Source organism: Rhincodon typus, chromosome 25 (genome assembly GCF_021869965.1).
Source record: "Rhincodon typus isolate 14 chromosome 25, sRhiTyp1.1, whole genome shotgun sequence".
NCBI lineage: Eukaryota > Metazoa > Chordata > Chondrichthyes > Orectolobiformes > Rhincodontidae > Rhincodon > Rhincodon typus.
In genome coordinates, this window is record NC_063356.1 from 28,954,489 (window position 1) to 28,974,617 (window position 20,129).

At 39.3% G+C, this 20,129-nt stretch overlaps 2 protein-coding genes across 7 annotated transcripts in view; one reads left to right on the forward strand and one right to left on the reverse strand.

The window, feature by feature from the left end:
* Nucleotides 1-2,600, reverse strand: part of LOC125486064 (gametogenetin-binding protein 1-like) — a 27,223-nt gene extending 24,623 nt beyond the window's left edge. For all 6 annotated transcript variants that reach the window (XM_048612042.1, XM_048612041.1, XM_048612038.1 and 3 more), the window contains exon 1: nucleotides 2,483-2,600. In XM_048612042.1, the coding sequence (XP_048467999.1) occupies nucleotides 2,483-2,576 (94 nt within the window). In that variant the 5' untranslated portion in view covers nucleotides 2,577-2,600. The remainder of the gene's footprint in view (nucleotides 1-2,482) is intronic.
* A 12,708-nt stretch (nucleotides 2,601-15,308) lies between these two features.
* Nucleotides 15,309-19,848, forward strand: LOC109911341. Its single transcript, XM_048612043.1, has 2 exons — nucleotides 15,309-15,734; nucleotides 19,551-19,848. Exons 1-2 carry the CDS (start codon nucleotides 15,636-15,638, stop codon nucleotides 19,755-19,757), a joined length of 306 nt encoding a protein of 101 aa, XP_048468000.1. The 5' UTR covers nucleotides 15,309-15,635; the 3' UTR covers nucleotides 19,758-19,848.
* Nucleotides 19,849-20,129: the final 281 nt, after the last annotated feature.

Below are 20,129 nucleotides of genomic sequence, written 5' to 3' on the forward strand. Positions count from 1 at the left end.
TCTCGGAATCACCCAAATGGATTCTATTTCCTGACTTTCTGAGCCAAGATTCTTTCTCACTAACTTTGAGTTCCAGAGAAGAGTCATTTTGGACTTGAAACATTAACTTTGCTTCTACCTCCACAGATGTTGCCAGACCTGCTGAGTTTCTCCAGCTCTTCCTGTTTTTATTCCTTTCTCACTAATCACTAATCTTTGTAATCAGGACTCTTTCTCTAATTTGCCTGTTGTTTTCAAAATGTTGTGTATGATGGAAAATTATTTGGTGAAATGGATCACTTTTAAACCATGGGTGTGATTTTCTATTTTTATTTTAAGTATGGAGCTGAGTATGTGAGGTGGTGACTTTCTGGCCATTATTGAGGTGGGGGGGGTGCAGTGTGGAATGTAAATGTAAGGAAATTTTGTCGGAACTGTACAGGGTGCTGGTAAGGCTGCTCCTGGAGTACTGCATATAGTTTTAGTTGCCATATTTGAAAAAAGATATACTGGCATTGGAGACTATTCAAGAGAAATTCACTGGGCTGATTCTTGGGATGAATGGATTGACTTATCAAAATCAGCTAAACAGGTTCGGCCTTTGTTCATTAGAGTTTAGAAGAATGAAAGATGATCTTATAGAAATATATAAGATTGAGAGGGTTTAACTTTTTAAAGATTTTCCACGAGAGGGGAAATCTTGTATGAGGGGACACTGTTACTGAGTAAGAGGGCACTCATTTAAATCTGTGAGACAAAGGAATATTGTATGTTTCAAATTCTTTACCCCAGAGAGTTGTGGAGGCTAGATCACTGAAAGCATTTAAAGAGGAGGTAGATAATTTTTTGAAATATCAGGGAGTTGAAGGCTACAAGGAAAGTTGAAGCCTGTGACAGATCAGCTACGATCTTGTTGAATGGCTGGACAGGCCTGAGGGGCTAAATAGCTTACTTCTAATTCTTTTGTTCTAATGTTCACTCCCAACTTTGCTTTTAAGAGCTTGCAGGTGAATGAAGGTGAGTATCACATCGATACTGGATTGCCAGAAACTGCCAGACAATCAGAGGGTCCTAAAGCTCACTGATCAAAGCCTACCACTTTGCAGGATCCAGGAATGAGAAAGTATGTTTTTTAATTCTTTTCGGCAAGTCGTGGAGAGAAGTGGGTATTCCAGATTGGGGCAATTGATGGTAGCGTCAACTCCACAGGCAAGTTGTCATGATTTCCTAAACTAACCACCTTTCTTGCTTGCCAGGAGACAGGTAGTTGGGTAGGTGGTTGTGGCCACTAATTGACCGCTTGAGTGTCTTAATTTCTAGTGAGCCAAGAAAGTCGCCTATGGACCTGCATGCCCAACATTCAGTTACAGAGTTGGAGAGAAAAGGTTGAGTTTCACTCTTAAGTAAACTTGCGTAAATATTTCTATTTCTTGCCCCCTCCAGCAAAGAGAGCATCATGCTTCATGTCTCTACAATGGCAATTAGATCTAAATTGTTTATCTCTGTGGCACAAGTTCATCTAGCTCTGCACAGGCATTTGAAGTGATTTCATTTTTTTTAACTACTATTCCCTGCATGACTTTCCCTCTCTTTGGTGGTGCACTCTTGCCTGTACACTCCACCCTTCCTGTCAAAGGCTAAATCTTTGAGAGTGAAGAATGGGAATTCTGTGTAAAGAAGACAGTATTGTAGAGAGGTTTGGTGACCAGTATTACTAATGTCCGTTTGGCATCTTTCTTGACCACATCAATCATTTAAAGTGAAATCTGAGGGGTGTTGAATCACTGGTTGTTACCTCATTTTAATTCATATTAATCCTGAATGTTCAAGTCTAAGTAGTTTATATAATGCATATGGTTTAGAAGTGTTATTTTACCCGTTCTTACCTGTTCAGTATATCTATTTTATTATTGCTTGATTATTTTAATTCGTATGATGATTTTTTTCAATGTTTCCATTCAAACGTGGAATCCTGTCACTTAGTTTGTTATCCATGAATCTTCCAAGCATTCTACTCTTCATAAGGCTACGGTCTATCAAACTGGATCATGACAAAGATGCCGCTTGTCCAGTTATTCTCATAACTAAAATCCTAACATGGCACAAATGGAAGATCCTCACCACATGGACTTCAGCAGTTCAAGAAGGCAATTATTATTTTCTAAAGAAAAACTAGGAATGGACAATAAATGCTGACCTTTCTAGTGACACTCGTATCCAAATAATTAACTTTATTTAAGAACTTCATCCTTGTACTTTCTCAGAGCTTCCTGGGGGTCATGGCATGTTGTGTTTGTGAATTTGCCTAACCATGAAATATCAAACATTGGCAAAAAACAATGCAAAGGAAAACAAAGCAAATATACCTCAAAATCAAATACAAAAATTAAACAATAAATAATTTTTATAGAAGTAATTATGGGTAATATCAAAATTAGCTCAAAATTCTGGTTTATTGTTAGAATTTCAGTCTTCCCAGACATCATTGTGGAATCTTCCATACCTTTCAAAAGAGATTCACTCTCATCCTTTGCATTGCTATAATCTAACAAAGATTCGTTTGAATTCACAGATGCATTCTGTTCTTCTACAGGCATAACCTTCAGAGTGGTGTTGGTGTTCGACCTGTCCAATGTAATATGTAAAAAAAAGGTTGTAATATTGTATTGTGCAGAGGTATATAAACAGCCAAGATAAGGCAGGTCACTTAGTGCTTTTCCAAAGATTTTACCTCCTCAGAACTATAAAGAGTCGGAAGGATATTTTTAACTTTTTACTTACGGAGATGGGATATCCAAAACAAGCAAGTAATTCAATCAGTATTTTTGTAATGGTAATGGATTGATAATTCCATCAGTTTTATTTATCTATAAAAGATATGCAATGAGAATCTTGGAATACCGTTCATAGCCAATCCCTTCATCATCCGCCAGTGATGTTGCTTCTTCTGTACAATGTTAATACTAGTAATTAACAAAGCTACAGGCTTGGTTCAGCATTTGATAGCAGATGTCAGATGCTTATTATTACTTTAAATTCGTCACATCTTTTATTGTCCACACTAGGAAACAGTAAAGTTACTCATTCAAGCTTTGTTTTTATTGTTATATACAGTTAAAGACAAAATCAACATTTTACAAATACTGCTCTGGCGAATAACACCACAAACATAATGTTACATATTAAATTGAATGGACTGGAATAGCGCCTAACACCAAATATTATATGACAGACCCAAAATACATTCTTAACTCACCAACAGTCAGCAGAAATAACATGCAGTCAGGACACAAAAACATTTAAACGGCCTTCCGGAAAACCATATGAATATAAAAATAGGTCATTTCATTGGCAAGGTGGTTGGTCAATCATAATATTAGCAACTTATATACAACGTACTTCAAAATCTCTAATTCAATTTCCTGGAAAGGGAAATAATCACCACATGTAAAATACCACCCATAACACCAGCCTGACCTGTCTTCCAACTCCATTTTACTGTCATCCCTCATACTGATTATTTAATCCCTTATTTCTTATTTGAATGTAAATTTTATGCATATTTAGGTGCAATTTTAGCCTTCTTTCCAAGCATTTTCCTTCCCCATTCAGTCTTTTCTTTCCCTTTCCCTTTCTCTATCCCTTTCGCTATCCCATCTCCAGCCTCCCTCCACCATTTCCTTTCAACTCCTTCTGCCAGCTTCCCATTTCTCTTTTTGTTCCACATTTCACCCCCACATTGATCAAATAATCTCACATCCCTGATACAACCCTATTTATCTTAACTATACCCCTTGATAATATCTCGCTGTATGCAAACACAAGAAATAGATTAGTATTACACTATAACCATGATGGGAGGAGTGCACTGTCATTTTAATCCCACTACTGCTTGGGTCAGAACACAAGATGAAAATATATTAAACAAATCCTGATATGGTCAATCCTATATTTTCTGTACATAAGACTTAGAATTAAAAGATCCATCAACTTGCTTTCTCTAAACACAGAATTATTGGTTTATTATAAAACAAAATCCATTCAATAAGATGAAGAACTGTAACTTAGCATATGAATATATAGATGTTTATCCTTTGATATAATCCAAAACAGACGTACAGCACAGAAGCACACATACAGATAACAAACTTTTCAGGTAAAGGAAATCTGTAGAAATTCACCTTTAAAAAAAACACTTTCTGGCCAATGGTGGTTACAGTCGAAAACAAAGATGATAAGACGTAAAATGTCCTGAACTCACTCATTCTGGAGTCTTTGCACATGTGGTCAAATCACTAATCATGCATGATTGTCTCTGGGATCTTGGCAGACACAGCTTGCTCAGGAAATATAATATTGAGGAGTTCTTTTGGTTATTCATCCAGAAGAACAATCAGATTTCATCCTGATCTCACAACAAAGATGCTTCAAAATAGGAGCACTGAACTGGGAAGCTGCTTTCTCTTCAGATGGCTTCTAATTAATTAAGTAATCAACTTGTTAATCAACTAACTAAAAATAAAAATATTCTGTAAGCCCAAAGCATTGTTCAAGCTGCCACAGCCGGGTTTTCCAGCAAAAGATCAAGTGTTACAAGATGCATTATTTACAAGACGTCTTGTTCAAAAAATGGTTTCACTTCCAAAGGCTTTTCAGGGACTTTTTTCAAACCAATCTACAATCATTCAATATAAATAGACTCAAAAACAGATAGGTTCAACAGGATCTATGGAGAGAAATCAGGTTTAACATTTTGAGTTCAGTCACCCTTCTTCAGAACTGATTGTTGCTAGGAAAGGTTGGTACTTCTGCATAAGATATGGTAGAGGGAAGCAAGGAGGAAATAATAGGTGGAGGTAGAGCCCAAAGGGAGAGAAAAACAGTTGGACAGACAAAGGAGTGGATAACAGTCAGCCTGAGAGAATAAATTGATGCTAATGGGGACTATCAGTAGCCAACAATGGGTTGTATGTGATTGCAGCCCAGGTAATAATAAGGCCTGGTGTGTGGAGGTTGAAGTATGGTCACAGGAGAAGGTGCTCAGGCCCTAAAATTGTTGAACTCAATATTAAGTCCAGAAGGCTGTAGAGTTCCCAAGCAGAAAATGAGGTGCTGTTCTTACAGCTTAGGCTGAGCTCCGCTGGAGAACTGCAGCAAGCCTGAGACAGACATGTTGGTCAGGGAACATGGTGGTGATGTGAAGACGGATAACTGGACTTAAAATGTTAGCTCTATTTTTCTTCAATTATGAGAACCACTATTCCAGTATATTGCTGAAGAAACTAAACTTCAGGGCAAAACTGAAGGAAGCAAGTTTTACCAATCGGAACCTGCATTCAGCAGATCCAGCAATCTTTCTTTTGCACTTTTCATGCCCGTTTGAAAGAGCTGTTTTCTTTGTAGCTTCTGGTAAAAAATGTTTACAAGATTGATGACACAGAACTTCAATGTTATTGGAGCTACCGGAAATTCGTTCATGATTTTAACTGTTATATTTTGATCATGTTACAACACATCAAGGGGAGGTAATGGCCTGGTGGTATTATCGTTAGAGTGTTAATCCAGAACCTCAGCTAGTGTTCTGGGTTCAAATCCCACCATGACAAAATTTGAATTCAATTAAATAAAATCTGGAATTAAGAGTCTAAAGCTGACTGTGAAATCATTGTTGATTGTCAGGAAAAACCCACTTGGTTCAATAATGTCCTTTAGGGAAGGAAATCTATCAAACTTACCTGGTCTGGCCCCCATGTGACTCCAGACCCACTGTAACAAGACTGACTCTTAATTGCCATCTGGGCAATTACAGATGGTCAATAAATGCTGGTCTAGCCAGCAATGCCCTTATCCTATGAGTGAATTCAAAAATCTATTTTTTAAAAGTAGCATTTGACACAATAAGGATTGGTGTTGTATGAAAAACAAAGTTAAATTATGGGTAATCTACAACCTGTAATTGGAACAGGTTTAAAAAGTTGGAGATTTGAAGACAAGGGTGATGTGCTTTTTTTTAAACCTTTCATACTTTATTAATAACAAGGTTTTATTTTATTTTTGTCATAAATGTGTATTTATGTTTTTTTTTAAGTTGACCGACTATTGTATCTGAATATTAAGCAACAGGATGGAATATGGTAATCATCTTATTAAGATTGCCATTCATTCTAATGCTGAGCAATGTTCATGTTTAGTGAATGCATTTTTTACCATCCCGATCATAGTCACCATTTCTTTATAGTAGTTACCATTTTCTGACAAGGCACTTCCTAGGTACTTAACTGTGATAATTGTTCAATGTGTTTACCTCTACATTCCTGCTATTATTTTTTTCAATCTTCATAACTTTCACCTTCTTTTCTTTGTTTGTCATTCCATAAGCTTTCACCACTGCAACCATTCTACTCATCAGAATTGGTTAATCTTTTGCTGTGCTGCTACCTTCATCAAAAGACCTCATACTTTAAGGACTTTACTCTAACTTCATTCAGTGTTTCTTTTACCCTGGTTTCTGGATAGATTTTGAAGAGCAAACGTGATTGTAGACAGCCTTATTTTGCTCCATGCCTGGTATGTTCAGTTTCATCCAACACTGCCCTTATTGTTGCAGTCTGTCATGTACATAGGGCTACAATTATTCTCCTAGCTATGCAATCAACTTTGATTGCCTCTAGCGCTTTCAACGGTTCTTGCCAGCTCACCTGGTCAAAAGCATACTTGTAATCCATAAAGCAGGTGTATATTTCTTGTGGGTATTCAATGCTTCTTTTGCTTAACACAATTATCACTACTACAGCCTCTCTAATTCAACAACCCTTGTCAAAACTGAATTGTTCACAGCTGATGTGAGCAGGATGATGATTGAAGTTTATTATGGGGAGAAAAGTGGACATTCAATGACTAGAAAATTGTGAAAGGATGAAGTGGGTCAGCTGGAGAGAAAACAAGAGCAATTATGTTGTTTCCTGGATGATGGAGGATGAAAGATTGTTGGTGAATATCATCAAGAAAATAAGACCAGGTTAGATTGGCCGCATTCTAATGTAGAACTTGCCAAAAGAGGTGATTGAAGGAAGATTAGAGGGATGTAGATCAAGAAGAATCAAAATTATGTTAGACAATTCGGTATTGAAAATAGGAGGCTCCAACAAATGACTGAAGAAGAAAGTCCAAGACCATAAGACATCAAGAAAGGAATAGGGCACCAGCCCTTGAGTGGGTAGTTAATCACAACTTAGGTAGAGTTTGGGAACTGTTGGGTTTTGGCATTTGATGCAGCACTCAAATTTTTTTATTCATTCATGGGCTAAGGGCATTGCTGGCTAGGCCAGTATTTATTGTCCATCCCTAACTGCCCAGAGGGCAGTTTAAGAGTCAACCACATTGCTTTGGGTCTGGCTTCACATGTAGGCCAGACCAGGTAAGGACAGCAGTTTCCTTCCCTAAAGGACGTCAGTGAACCAGATGGGTTTTTCCAACAATTGACAATAGATTCATGATCATCATTAGACTCCTAATTCCAGATTTCTTTTCTCCACATTGAATTCAAATTCCACCATCTGCTATGGAGGTATTCAAACCCGGGTCCCCAGAACATTACCAGGGTTTCTGGATTAATAGTCTAGTGATAATACGCACTTGCTGTCATAAAAACGATGCCATGCAAAGTATGGCAGGATGCAGCTAAAATCGTCAAAATTAGCAATACTGGTACAGGAATGTGACAACAATGCAGAAAGTAGTTTAATTGTTCAATTATTGCATAGTTCTAGGTTGGAAAAGATAAAACTAAAGGCTAATCTTAAGACACTCAAACTTTTACTTACAGTGTTACTATACACCTCTTTTCACCTTCCTGGGTTGGCCATAATAAAGATTCAATATTGTTTTCGGCACGCAGCTATACCCTGCTGCATTTAAAATGTATATAACTTTTTCACCTGAAACAAATTCCACCCCACAACACAGTCCCTCCTTCACCTCTGAGGAAGACAGCACTGATGCTTCAGAGCAAATACCGATGAGGTTGCATCTTACGCACCCCAGCAGCTCAGATACTGACACCTCAGTGGATGTTTGATGGAGATTACAGTCAGGACAACCTGTGGGTGAGCACTTCACTGCCATATCTCTGCAGCAGGTCATGAGGGAAACACGGCAGGTAAGTGGCACTTGGAGGACTGTCAGAGAACAGGCAACTGCTCAGCCCCAGGAAGTAGCACACCCCATGGTGTAGGTGGTTAAGAACTCCACAGAAAAACAGATACAGATGCAGCAGGTAGGTTTGTCCAAGGCACTGGGAAAACTGATTCAAAGTTTGCAGGAATTCACAAACGCTGTTTGCATTACACTACCTATGGCATATGCCACCATGGACAGAATGGTAGCTGCCATCACCAGCCAGATCTGGTACATTCAGTGCCTGCTGGAGATGTGTATAGACTTGTACAACATCATCCCAGCCACTGGTGCTCAGGAGGATAAGAAGCCACATACAGGCCTGCCAGAAACATCCACTCAGGATGTTCCTAAGGTGGCCAAGCCTTCTGCCTCCACCTTGCTTGCCATCCCAAACCCTGTGGAATTCAGCATGTCTGGGCCCTATAAACAGAAGTGGCCCTAGGATCATCTGATCAGCCCTCCAAGGCCAATGGATTATAGGTCAGGATCCCTCCACCCAGCTGTGGAATTTGGTGTGCACTGACATGTAGTGAGAGGGAGAGAAAGAAGAGATTCTGAAGGCACACTGGTGGCACTAGTGTCTTCATCAAAGTAAACGGATTTTCACGTTTGCAATTAAATATTCACTTCTCATCATCAACTCTCTGTCTAGGCACTAATGCAATATCCATGGAACTGAACACACTCATCGTATACCTACAAAACAACAATTGGCCCCCCAGTATTAAGAAGGAAACTGAGAAACAAATACATAGGGAGATCTCAGACATATGTAAGCATAATAAGGTTGCAATAATGGGGGATTTTAATTTTCCAAATATTGACTGGGGCTACCATCGTGTTAAATGTTTGGATAATGATGAATTTTTAAGATGTGCTAAAGAAAAATTTCTTTATCAATATGTGGATGCTCCTACTAGACCAGAAGCAAAATTAGTCCTTCTTTGGGGCATGAGGCAGGTGGCTGAAGTAAAAGTGGGGGAACACTTTGGGTCCAATGATCATTACGCCATTAGTTTCAAAATGGTTATGGAAATGGATAAGCCTTCCATAAAATTTAAAGCTTTTAATGGGAGTAAGGCAAATTTTAATGGTTATGAGACAAGAACTTTCAAAAGTTGACTGGAGTAGACTGTTTGCAGATAATGGGATGACTGAAAAGTGGGAGACTTTCAAGTATGTGATGACGAGAGTTCAGAGGCATTATGTTCCTGTTAGAGTGAAGGGTAAGGCTGGTAAGATTAAGCAACAATGGATGAATAAAGATATTTAGGTTCTAGTCAAGAATAAAAGAGAATCTTATTTTAGACATCAACAACTTGGTTCAACTGAATCTCTTAATCAGTATGAAGAGTGTAGGGCATTTTTAAGAAAGAAATCAGGACGGCACAGAGGGGATATGGGATAGCATTGGCAGATAAGGTTAAGGATAATCCAAAGAAATTCTACAAATATACTGACAGCAAGAGGGTAACTAGAGAGAGGGTAGGGCCGCTTAAAGATCAAGGAGGCTGTCTTTGAGTTGAACCCCAGCAGATGGGAAAGATACTAAATGAATATTTCTCATTAGTTTTTACTGTGGAGAAAGAAATGGAGTCTATAGAATGCAGAGAAATAAATTTTGATGTTTTAGAAACAGTTAACATTATAGAACAGGACATTCAGGAGGTCTTAGAGACGATAAAGGTGGATAAATCTCTGAGACCTGATCAAATGTATCCCAGAATGTTTTGAGAAGTAAGGGAAGAAACTGCGAGACCACTTGCAGAAATATTTGCATCAACTATAACTACGGGTGAGGTGCCTTTGTCTATATTTCTGTAAGGTTACATATCCTGTTTAGAATTTTTTTGATTGTTTGGTCAGGGAATTGATCTTTGTGCATCTCCACTGTTCCAATCTCTTTAAACGAATGTGGCTGACAGAAGGTTAGTCAGGGAAAAGTAAATTACTCATATCTGTACATGTTTATAATTCCTGGGGTAGCACATGAATGATTATAAAATCCAATCCTTCATTTTCTACAATGGTATTGAGTGGTAAATTCATATTAGTGCATCCCATTAGTAGTTTTCTTACTGTTGGCTCTGGCGAATGTTCAAACATATATACAGACATACCAATATATAAGGTAAGAGCAGGAGTAGGGCAGAGCCCAGTCCATTACACAAACCAGGCTTCCATCCATTGACTCCATCTATACTTCCCACTATCTCAGGAAAGCAACCAATATAATCAAACACCCCTCCCACACTGCTTATACTCTCTTCCACCATCTTCCATCCAGCAGAAGATATAAAAGTTTGAATACATGTATGAACAGATTCAAGATCAGCTTCTTCTCCATTCTTATCAGACTTTTGAACAGACCTTTCAAATGTTAATTCTGATCTCTCTCTTTGGACCTTCTCTGTGGCTGTAACGCTGCATTCTTCACTTTATTCTGCTACCCTGATCCTTTGATGCATATAATCTGCCTGTATAGCATGCAAAACAACACTTTTCATTGTATCTCAGGACATGCGACAAAAATAAATCAATCAAATCAATCTCTGAACTCTGCCCCACCATTTCATAAGATCACGACTGTTCTGATTCTGGCCTCTATTTTCCTGCCTGTCACCTGTACCTTTTGACTTCTTTGTCAGTCAAGAATACATCTAAGTTAGCCTTAAAAATATTCAAAGGCCCCCACCTCTAAGGAAAGAGAATTCTGTAGATTAACAACCCTCTGAAGAAAAAAAAATCCCCTGATATTCATCTTAAGTGGGAGACCTCTTATTTTTAAACATTTCTGTCTAGTTCTACTTTCTTTGAACCTAAAGTTCTTGCTTCCTTCATTCCAGGAATGTATTCGGTGCTGAAAACAGCAAGTGAGAAATTTATGGTCCCATTAACAGGTTTGGAAACTATGCCCGCACGGTTATTAGACTGCTCCTGGAGTGAAGTAGTAGCAATAGTTACAAACTGAATGCAAACCATTGAAAACAGATCAATGAAGGAGGGGGCTTGTGTAAATTAGCAAGTAGGGTAGTCAGTGGAGGCGGGGGTGGGGGGAGGAGGTGGTACGGCAGTTATAAACTGTGGGGTCTAGAACAGGAAGGGGCATTACTGGCTCTGAACAGGAACAGATGTTTCAAAGAAAAGGCAAACCTGCACAGAATCTGCAGGGGCTACCTTTCCTGAACTGAAGTGGGATCAGAAGGGGAGAGGACCTCTGTAAAGTAGAAGGGATGCTGGAGGAGTAGAGGGTCTCTGTGTAAGGGACAGCATGTGTTAGAATATTTTGGAGAACAAAGGAAACTGAAGCAACAGTAAGACATTCTCCCCCCTACCCTGTTCTGTCATTTACATAGATCATACCTGATCTTCTACCTCATTGCCCTTTTCTTGAACTATCCTCATACTGCTTGATGTCATTCATATCTAGGAATCTATCGACTTCTATCTTGAACATACTCAATGATTGAAGCACCATGGCCCTTTACGGTGGGGAATTCCAATCACCTTCTGGATGAAGAAATTTCTCCTCAACTCAGCCCAAAATGACCTAGCTCTTATTCTGAGATTCTGACCCCAAGTTCTGGACACCCTGGACAGAGGAAACAGTCTTTCTCTATCTATCCTGGAATCCCCTTTTTCACAGCATGTACCTACACCACCACCGCCTCCCCCCACCCCCCATATCCCTATAGGATTCAAGAAGGCAACTCACTACCACCTTCTCAAAGGTAAGCAATGATGGGGAATAAGTCAGTGACATCAACATCCTGTAAATGAATAAACAAAACCTCTTAGGCCCTGTAAGAATTTTGTTTGCTTCAATGCTTCTAAACTCTAGAGAATATAGGCCTAGTCCCCTCAACCTCTGCTCATAGGTCAGTACCATCATCCCTAAATTGAGTTTGGTTAATCCTTGTTACACTCCTGGCATGGCAAATTTTTCCTTTCTTCAGTAATATGGCAAATTTATTTACAATGCAGAAGCAATAGTTAAGTTGGTCTGCTCAAAATGGATTAAACCAAAAGAAGCATACCCTTTCCCATTGACACTAATGCTAACCCTAACCCAAAATTGTATTAGATCCCATCAATTGTGAAGTAAAAAATGTTTAAAGTTAAGGAACATCTATCAAATTTGATGTAAATATTTTCTGGGAAGCAGGCTTTAGAAAGGCAAACGTTGGTGGTCAGAGTGACAGTAATTGAAAGGAAATTTGTCAATTCTACATTTGCTGCTTACAGCCCTGGTGCATTGGGCTGTCACAAAATTGACAGTTGCATTCTTTTCACTTAGCTATCTCCATGCTTTGTTGGAAGCAAGATGGCTAAAATTGTTGTCAGTTTTGTACAATTACAACATTTAAAAGACATTTGGACAGATTCATGCATAGGAAACGTGTAGCGGGATTTGGGCCAAATGCAGGCAAATAGGACTAGTTCAGTTTAGAGAACCTGGTCCGTACGAGTTGGGCCGAAGGCTGTGTGTCGGTGCTGTATGACTCTCTTTTTGCAGCGTCGAGCCTGTTTAGAACTGGTTGTTCGAGGCCCTAAGAGTTGAGACTGAGAGTGGAGGCTTATGTGTCACACGAACCTGACTTGAATGTGAAACCAGGATGGAAGAGGAAAGTGTACCGAACTCACAAGGTCACTGAAAATATTTCTAGGTACAAAATGGGTCTTTTTTTCTTAAACTGCCACTCACTTGTTTTTCCTCTCCGGACTACATGTGTGCCGTCTTGAGCCTGTGTTTGTTGGTGACTGCATTTGCAATTCCTTGGAAGGACTTGGTGGTTTGGGCGACGCTTCCATCCCAGATTCTAACATCCCCTTCCTGAACCCCTCCGGAGGGAGAGGCCTGTTTTCGAACTTGAGTGGTGGCGCACTTGACTGTTTTGGCCGCAAACTGGACCCACTCACCACGAATGACCCTTCGGGCAACATCTGGAGATCTTTCAAGTCTTCCAGCAGGGCGCCTTCTCCTTGGCTCAATGCCCTGCCCCCTGACGGTGAGGAGTCTGGCACCGATCTGGACATGGTCAGCTCTTGCCAGTTTTCCAAGGTTAGGTCTTGCATCTCGGAATACCTCTCCTCTTCGTTTGGCAGCAGGTATTTCCGTTTGTTGAGGTTGTGGAAGACAATGGGGAAAGTCTGAAACATTTTATCAATCGCTGGTTCCGTTTTGAATTGAACTAGTATTCGGCGACAGTTGGTGACTGCAATTGCCCGAATTCGGTGAACCGTTGGGGAGCAAGTTCTCATTCCAGAACAACGCAATAAGAGAGGCCGCTTGGAGACCAGCTTTAAAAGTAAATAGAAGAATCGCTTAAGCCCTTTGTTGTGCGGCATTGTTGCTGAATTATCATTTATAGACGGATGTGTGTTTGGTTCCGTTTGAACTAGATAATACAGCAACAGAGAACAACAATGCAAGAAACATCCCAGAAAATCTGAACAAAAACAGGTGAGCCACATTTTAGAACAAAATGTAAAGAAAAGAATAAAGTATTTTGTAAAATCCGATGACTGTCTTTCGATTTTGTCACATCGGTACTTCAAAAATGTACTTTCAATAAAATAGTTACCAATCACAAAGGACCTGGAGTGGGAATCAAACAAAAAAGAATAGACGACATAAATACAGATTATCACAAGCTTGTTCAAAGAAGTAGATTTTAAGGAGTGTCTTAAAGGAGGGGAGAAAAAGGTGGGGAAGCAGAGTAGAGAGAGGAAGTTCCAGGGTTAGACTTGGCAACTGAAAGTCGTACCGCCAATGGTAGAGCAATAATAATCGAGGATGCAGAATTAGGACGAAGAGCTATCTCAAAGAGTTGTGTGACTGGAAGTGGTCACTGAGATTGGGGAGGGACAAAGCCATGGAGAGATTTGGAAACAAGGACGAGAATTTTCACTTGAGGTGGTGTCCAAACCCAAATAAAGTAGGTCAGTGAGTACAAAAAATGATGTGCAACGGCCCTTCTAAATTGCACATGGATGTATGCGCTAAACAGCAACCCAAAACATACCAGGAATCTTGCTGACAAGTTGTCCCCTTTAAGATATGACGTGTACTATAAAACATAATAAACTTTAAGTTGTTGCAGCACATAAAGGGATCATTACTCCTGGGTAAATGGGCCTTAGTGCGAGTTAGGACACCAACAGCAGAATTTTGGACCTCCTCAAGTGGACGATGTGAGACCAGCCAGGAGATAGGATAACTTCAAATTTACTAAGTTTGTCACATGAATAAGTATAAAATAAAGTCATAGATCTTTTACTGTATAAAAAGGCCTTCTACCCATCATGTCCATGTAGTTTACAAACATCTATATTCTAATCTCATCCTGCAAAATTTGGCCTGTAGGCTTATGTGCTCTGGCATTTCAAGTGTCCAATTAAATGTTTCTTAAATGTCTTCACGGTTCCAGCCTCAAATATCCTCTTAGTTACTGTGTTCCAGATATCTGCCATACTCTGGGTGAAATAAAATCCTCAAATCCCCACTAAAGCTCATGCTCCTTCCCTTAAAGATGTGAGTCGTGGTTACCCCTCTTTGAGGGAGAAAACTTTCTCCTTCTCTATTCTATTTTGCCCCTCCGAACTTTGTACACCTGAATCAGCTACCACCTCAAACTTCTCTGCTGTATGGAAAATAATCCCAGCCTATCTAGTCTCATCATAGCTGAAAAAGAAACTGTACTTGATATCTCAACCCACAGTGTTATATGTAATTTTAGTTCATCTTTGAAAATATTTTTTTTTTAAAGATTAATGTACAGCCGCACCTTTTCGCTATAAAGAACAAAGTAAAGAAAAACTTCCACATTTAAAATCAACAAAACACGTGAACGTTACATTTAAGAAAGACACAATTATACACACAAATAGCTTTGGCTCTTTGTCTTCACACACATTGGTCTTACAGATAGAGGCGAGGGGGGCACCCGCTGCGCCCCCTCTCGGCTCTGAGCGTTCATTGATGGAAACGGAGCACAGGCATTGTCTACCAAACTTGCTTGACAAGGCGGGGCATCGGGGCGCCACGGACGTGATTGGCGGACGGGGCACGCTCCTGGCTGCCGATTGGCTGGGCCTTGGAACAAGCCTTGCCCCCACGTGTCCCTTTTCCCCACCCCCCGCCCCACTCCCTTTGTGTAGCAGGTTCGGTTGAGGCGCGGGGCGGCCAAGATGGTGGCGGCGGTGGCGGTAGCAGGAGGAGTAGTGGAGGTGGCGATGATGATGGCGACCGTAGTATCGGCGGCGGCGCTGGTGTCGGAGAGAGTGGCTGTGGCAATATGAAGCGAGGTGGTCCCGGCGGCTAAGGATCGGTTTTCCTTCGTCGTTCAGCAAAAAAAATATAATTCACAGCCGAGGGAGTTCTCTGCTTTTCTTCTCATGCGAAGTTTTTTTCTTTTGGGGGAGGGAAGGAAACACAGTGTAGAATTGAAACAAGACAGTTTACTGAAATAACATAAATGATGAAATTAAAGCAAAACCAGACTCGGACTTACGATGGGGACGGGTACAAGAAGCGAGCGGCCTGTTTGTGCTTCAAAAACGAGAGTGAAGAGGAGGTAAGAGGTTTTGGGACCTGGTTTGTGCGGCGTTGCTGCTGAGAGAAAGAGAGACAGTCTCCCCAGGGCCCAACACGTCTGCTCTCCACCTCGGCCTTATCCTGGGGGAAGAATCTCTGCTGGACAGGCCTTGCTTATTGTTCTCTTGGAAATTCTTCCGGTTTCAGTGCATTTTATTTTACATTCCGTGATCGATCACACCGAGGGGGCTGGGGCGGGTGGTGTGGGGAGGTCTGTTTTTCTTTGGAGTGATGCCACATGCACTTTTTGCTTTGTGCTAAAATTAACGGTGACACCGCCGGTCGGATTGATCGACGTTTAATGAATTGGGTTCAGAGTGAAGGCATTTTCTCTCTCCCAACTTCAGCCAGTCACAGGGCACGGTGGACTTCTGAGAATCGCATCTGTCTAGTTCAGTGAGACTCTTTCGGTCTCTTGAGGCTGCAGAGCCTCCACACTTTCTGGTCGAAATTTTTGCATTTGCCGTTGTAGGCGTACGTGAAAACAAAAATGCCTTACCTTTCCAGCTGTTCTAACTAGTTATAAATACATTTGTTTTAAAAATAAATGAACGAACCACTCTTTTCAGCAGTAATTTGTGCTTACATACAACGTAGAACACGGCGTGCTTTCTTGATGCAAATTTGTCCATTGCAGCCAGGGATGACTTTTTTAAAAAAAAACATCAGGTGGGATGGCAGCTTTGCAACAGGAGGAAGATAAAGAAGTGAATTGTTTTATGCCTAGAAAGATTTTAACACAAAAGTATCACAGTTCACCATTTTGAAAAAAAACCATCTGCAATCCCACGTTAATAACACGCATGTAGCTTAGATCTCAGTAATATTTTAAAAGTTGAAATGATCTAGGGTGTGAAAGTGTTTGTGAAGGCAGTCTACATCTGCCTACATCTTAAGTGGCTAGGTAGAGCTGATCTGTATTCTTGAATGTATTTTTCAATTAGTTTCCAACTTGTCCTGGCTTTTGGGTATGTGCACAAAAGCATTATGGTTACTACAATTACCCTGACTAATCTAGGTTGTGTAAGTGAGAACATTCTTGTTTGCATCTTCAGTAGAACAGATAAATTGTTTCTTGACCCCTTTTTTTTTGAAAGGAATAAATGACGTGGGAACGTGCTGGTGTACAGATGATAAATTGCTTGAGATTCACTTAGAGTCATACGTTTCTATGGTTGTATAGTTTATTTGAATTTAAGCTATAGATGTGGCAAAACTGGTGCTTTTTGCATTAAGTAGTGAAGTTGCCTTGTTTGATGCTTTTTGTTTATAGGTTAAAGTCAGCTGTGTATAAGTGTACCTGAGCCCAAGTTTCCTTTTAACCTGGACTAAATGATATGTGAAAGTAATTTTAATTGAATTTCAGTGCAAGTCATTCTTCCTAGTTGGCTTCCATTAGGTGCTTGTATCAGAAGACTTGTAGAAGGTAGGAAGTAGGCAAATTTCTTATAAATAATCTGATTTGAGTGAACATTTCAATATCTTAATTTTAATTTCAGTGACACTGTTAAATTGAGAAATCTATTTGAACTTCAAATGGAATTTATTTTAAGCCTAATCTTTGTATGGTTGTGTTGATTTTGTAATCCCTGGTTCTCTGGTTGTGCTGCCAATTTCGTTTTTGGAAGTTGAGAATTTTGTGAAAGCATTTGTCCATGGGATGTTTGACCATGGATGTCAAGAAAAGCTGTTAAGATTTGCTTAAAAAACAGTTTGTGAACTGTGTGTGAAATCAAGCACCATATTGCTTATTACTTTCTGGGACACTTGCAAATAAATATTAGTTTGAGCTTGAACTCTGGAACTTGACTTGTGTAATCTGCTATTTTTCAAAGTGATGAAGGTAGAGTGGTGGCCAAACCTGTGATGTCTATCATAGCCTACAGTATCTTATTCATAATATGTATAAAAGCAAGTTTCAGTTCTGTGTGGCTCACTTTAATTGGAGAAGCTGCTTTTGTATTGTGGCATTAAATGTTAGGTGAAAGCCTGAACAGAAACAGTAATTACTAATATGAGTTGTTAAATTTTATATGGGAAATATGGAAACTTTCTTTAAGATTGTGATTCATTTTCCTTATCGGTTTCAGCTGTTACCAGTAAAATTAAAGTACAACAGCTCACTGATGACAGTATAGTTATTGAGAAACAGAAGGTTTCAAAGCAGTGTAACTTGAAATTGTTTGATAGTACAACCTACTAACAAATAAATGCAGTAATTACCAACCAAGTTTAAGGTCTGCAAATTCTTATTGGTTCTTGTGTTTTCTGCTGTGATTTTGCAATGCTTGAGTTTATGGGTTTTTTAAAACTGTTCTTTCTACTCCTAATGCCTTCAATGCCATTTTTTTAATTTCCCTGGACTGAGTAATCTGCTGTTGAGCATGCTCATCTATGTCCATTTTGATCTTGCTTCCCAGGCAACCGTGAAGCTAATGTATATCAATGCCATTTAACAATGAAAACTGTGGAGTTATAGTTAATAGAATGGCAATACTGTACTCATTCTTGGATGTGTTATAAAAAAATTCCAGCATTATAGAGAAGCACAACGGGCTGCCTAAGGCAATAAAATCTCAAATTCCAGCAGTTTTGAACAGTAGTGAATGTTGTCCATGAGCTTGCAACATTTAAGATAACAGAAATATTTTAAATTGTATGTATAAAAAAATTGATATTGGAGATCCAGCTTTATAACTAGTTTCCAAATGAAATGTTGTAAACCTCCCATCCAATTTTCAGCATGCAATGAAAACATCACTTGTGGTAATTTGGAATTGATTTGAACATCATCATTAGTTTGTCTTGAAAATCCCACTCGTGGAGGTGGAAGTTGTTGCTTGTATTTTGAAATAGTCTATATAAGTGAGATGGTGTTGGGCTGTTTCTATGTTTATTGGCTGTTGTTTTATTCGGTGTTTGGAAATGAAGTTAGTGAGTACTTAGTGTATTTAAGTTGAATACAACTTGTTTTAAATTTCAATCAATCACTCGTGAGCAAAATTTAGTGGCGAGTCTTTTATGATGCTCTTGTGGTTGAATATCTTATAGTTGTGTTGCATGATTTTTTTTTTTCAGTCTATCCATTGCCAGCAATAATCCATAATGCTGAGCAAATAGTCAATAATTTTGCTTCCGTATGTGGCTCATGTTTGGCATGCAACATCTATAGAAAATACATTTATGTAGTGCTTTTGACATGTTAAAACCAGTGACATGGCATTTTGCTGAGTAACTTTCTCACTGTTTTTCTAAGTCTTTCCAGCAAGTCTGAGCAACTCCCATTTGCCTAGATATATTTTAAAAAAACAATTAAGTTTAACAGTTACAAAAACAAGCTGCGAATTTATATTTAAAGTTCATTGCATGTTTTGATAATGTTGATCTTTTGCCATTATTCTTTCTGCGATCACAGATTTGCCTTGTTTGTCTTATTAGCAAAATTTCTTTACTTGATATTACAGCATTATGCCAATTTAGGATTCTGGTAGCAGTGTTTTCAGAAATTTTCACCTCCCTTTATGTAGATGCAGTCTCCTCCTACTTCTGCATTGTCAGTTCTAGCATTGTTTAAAATAGATTATGATAGCATTAATTATGACAGTTTTCTTTGGATGAGGACTAGGCAGAATGCACAATAGTGCACCATGGGAAATTGGAAATTGTGAAGTAAAGCTTCATTTATGCATTGAAAGTGGGATGTTGTCTTACCAGCTATTGGCAACTGAGCACTGCATGACTGAATGATGCTGCTTTGTGATATATAATAAGACTTTTTCTGCAATGGACTTCACAGGATTTTGCTGTGCTGCAAAACTTTATCATGGCAGAAGAAGTTTTGTCTTGCCCATTTTACTTCCATGTGCCCAAAAATCTGTGGGTCGAGCATCGGCCTAGTCAGTCACATGAAGACCCATGGCATAAACTTGCAACGCTGAGTAGATGTCATCCTCGAATCAAGGGACAACTGCCATCGACGACAATTGTACTTCAGAAGTTATGAGAGGTACTGATTGTGGTATAAAGTAACTGATTTTTTTTTCACTTTTACATCTGCCTTATTTCTCTTTTTTGAGTGGTGATGAGAGGGAAAAGAGAAGTTAAAATCTCTGAATTTCTGTTGTATTTTGGCTAATCATGAGCAAATCTTCAGGAAATCTGTTAATGCTTCCCAACATTTTGGCTGTTGCATATTTTTCCATAAATAAAGCATTAATTATTCAACTCCAGTGTCTGTTAATTAACATAGGTTGTACTGATTTTACTACTTGTAAGTACTTGGGGGAGGCAGTGGCCTAATGGTATTATCGCTGGACTGTTAATCCAGAGACCCCAATATTGTTCAGGAGACCTGGGTTCAAATCCTGCCATGACA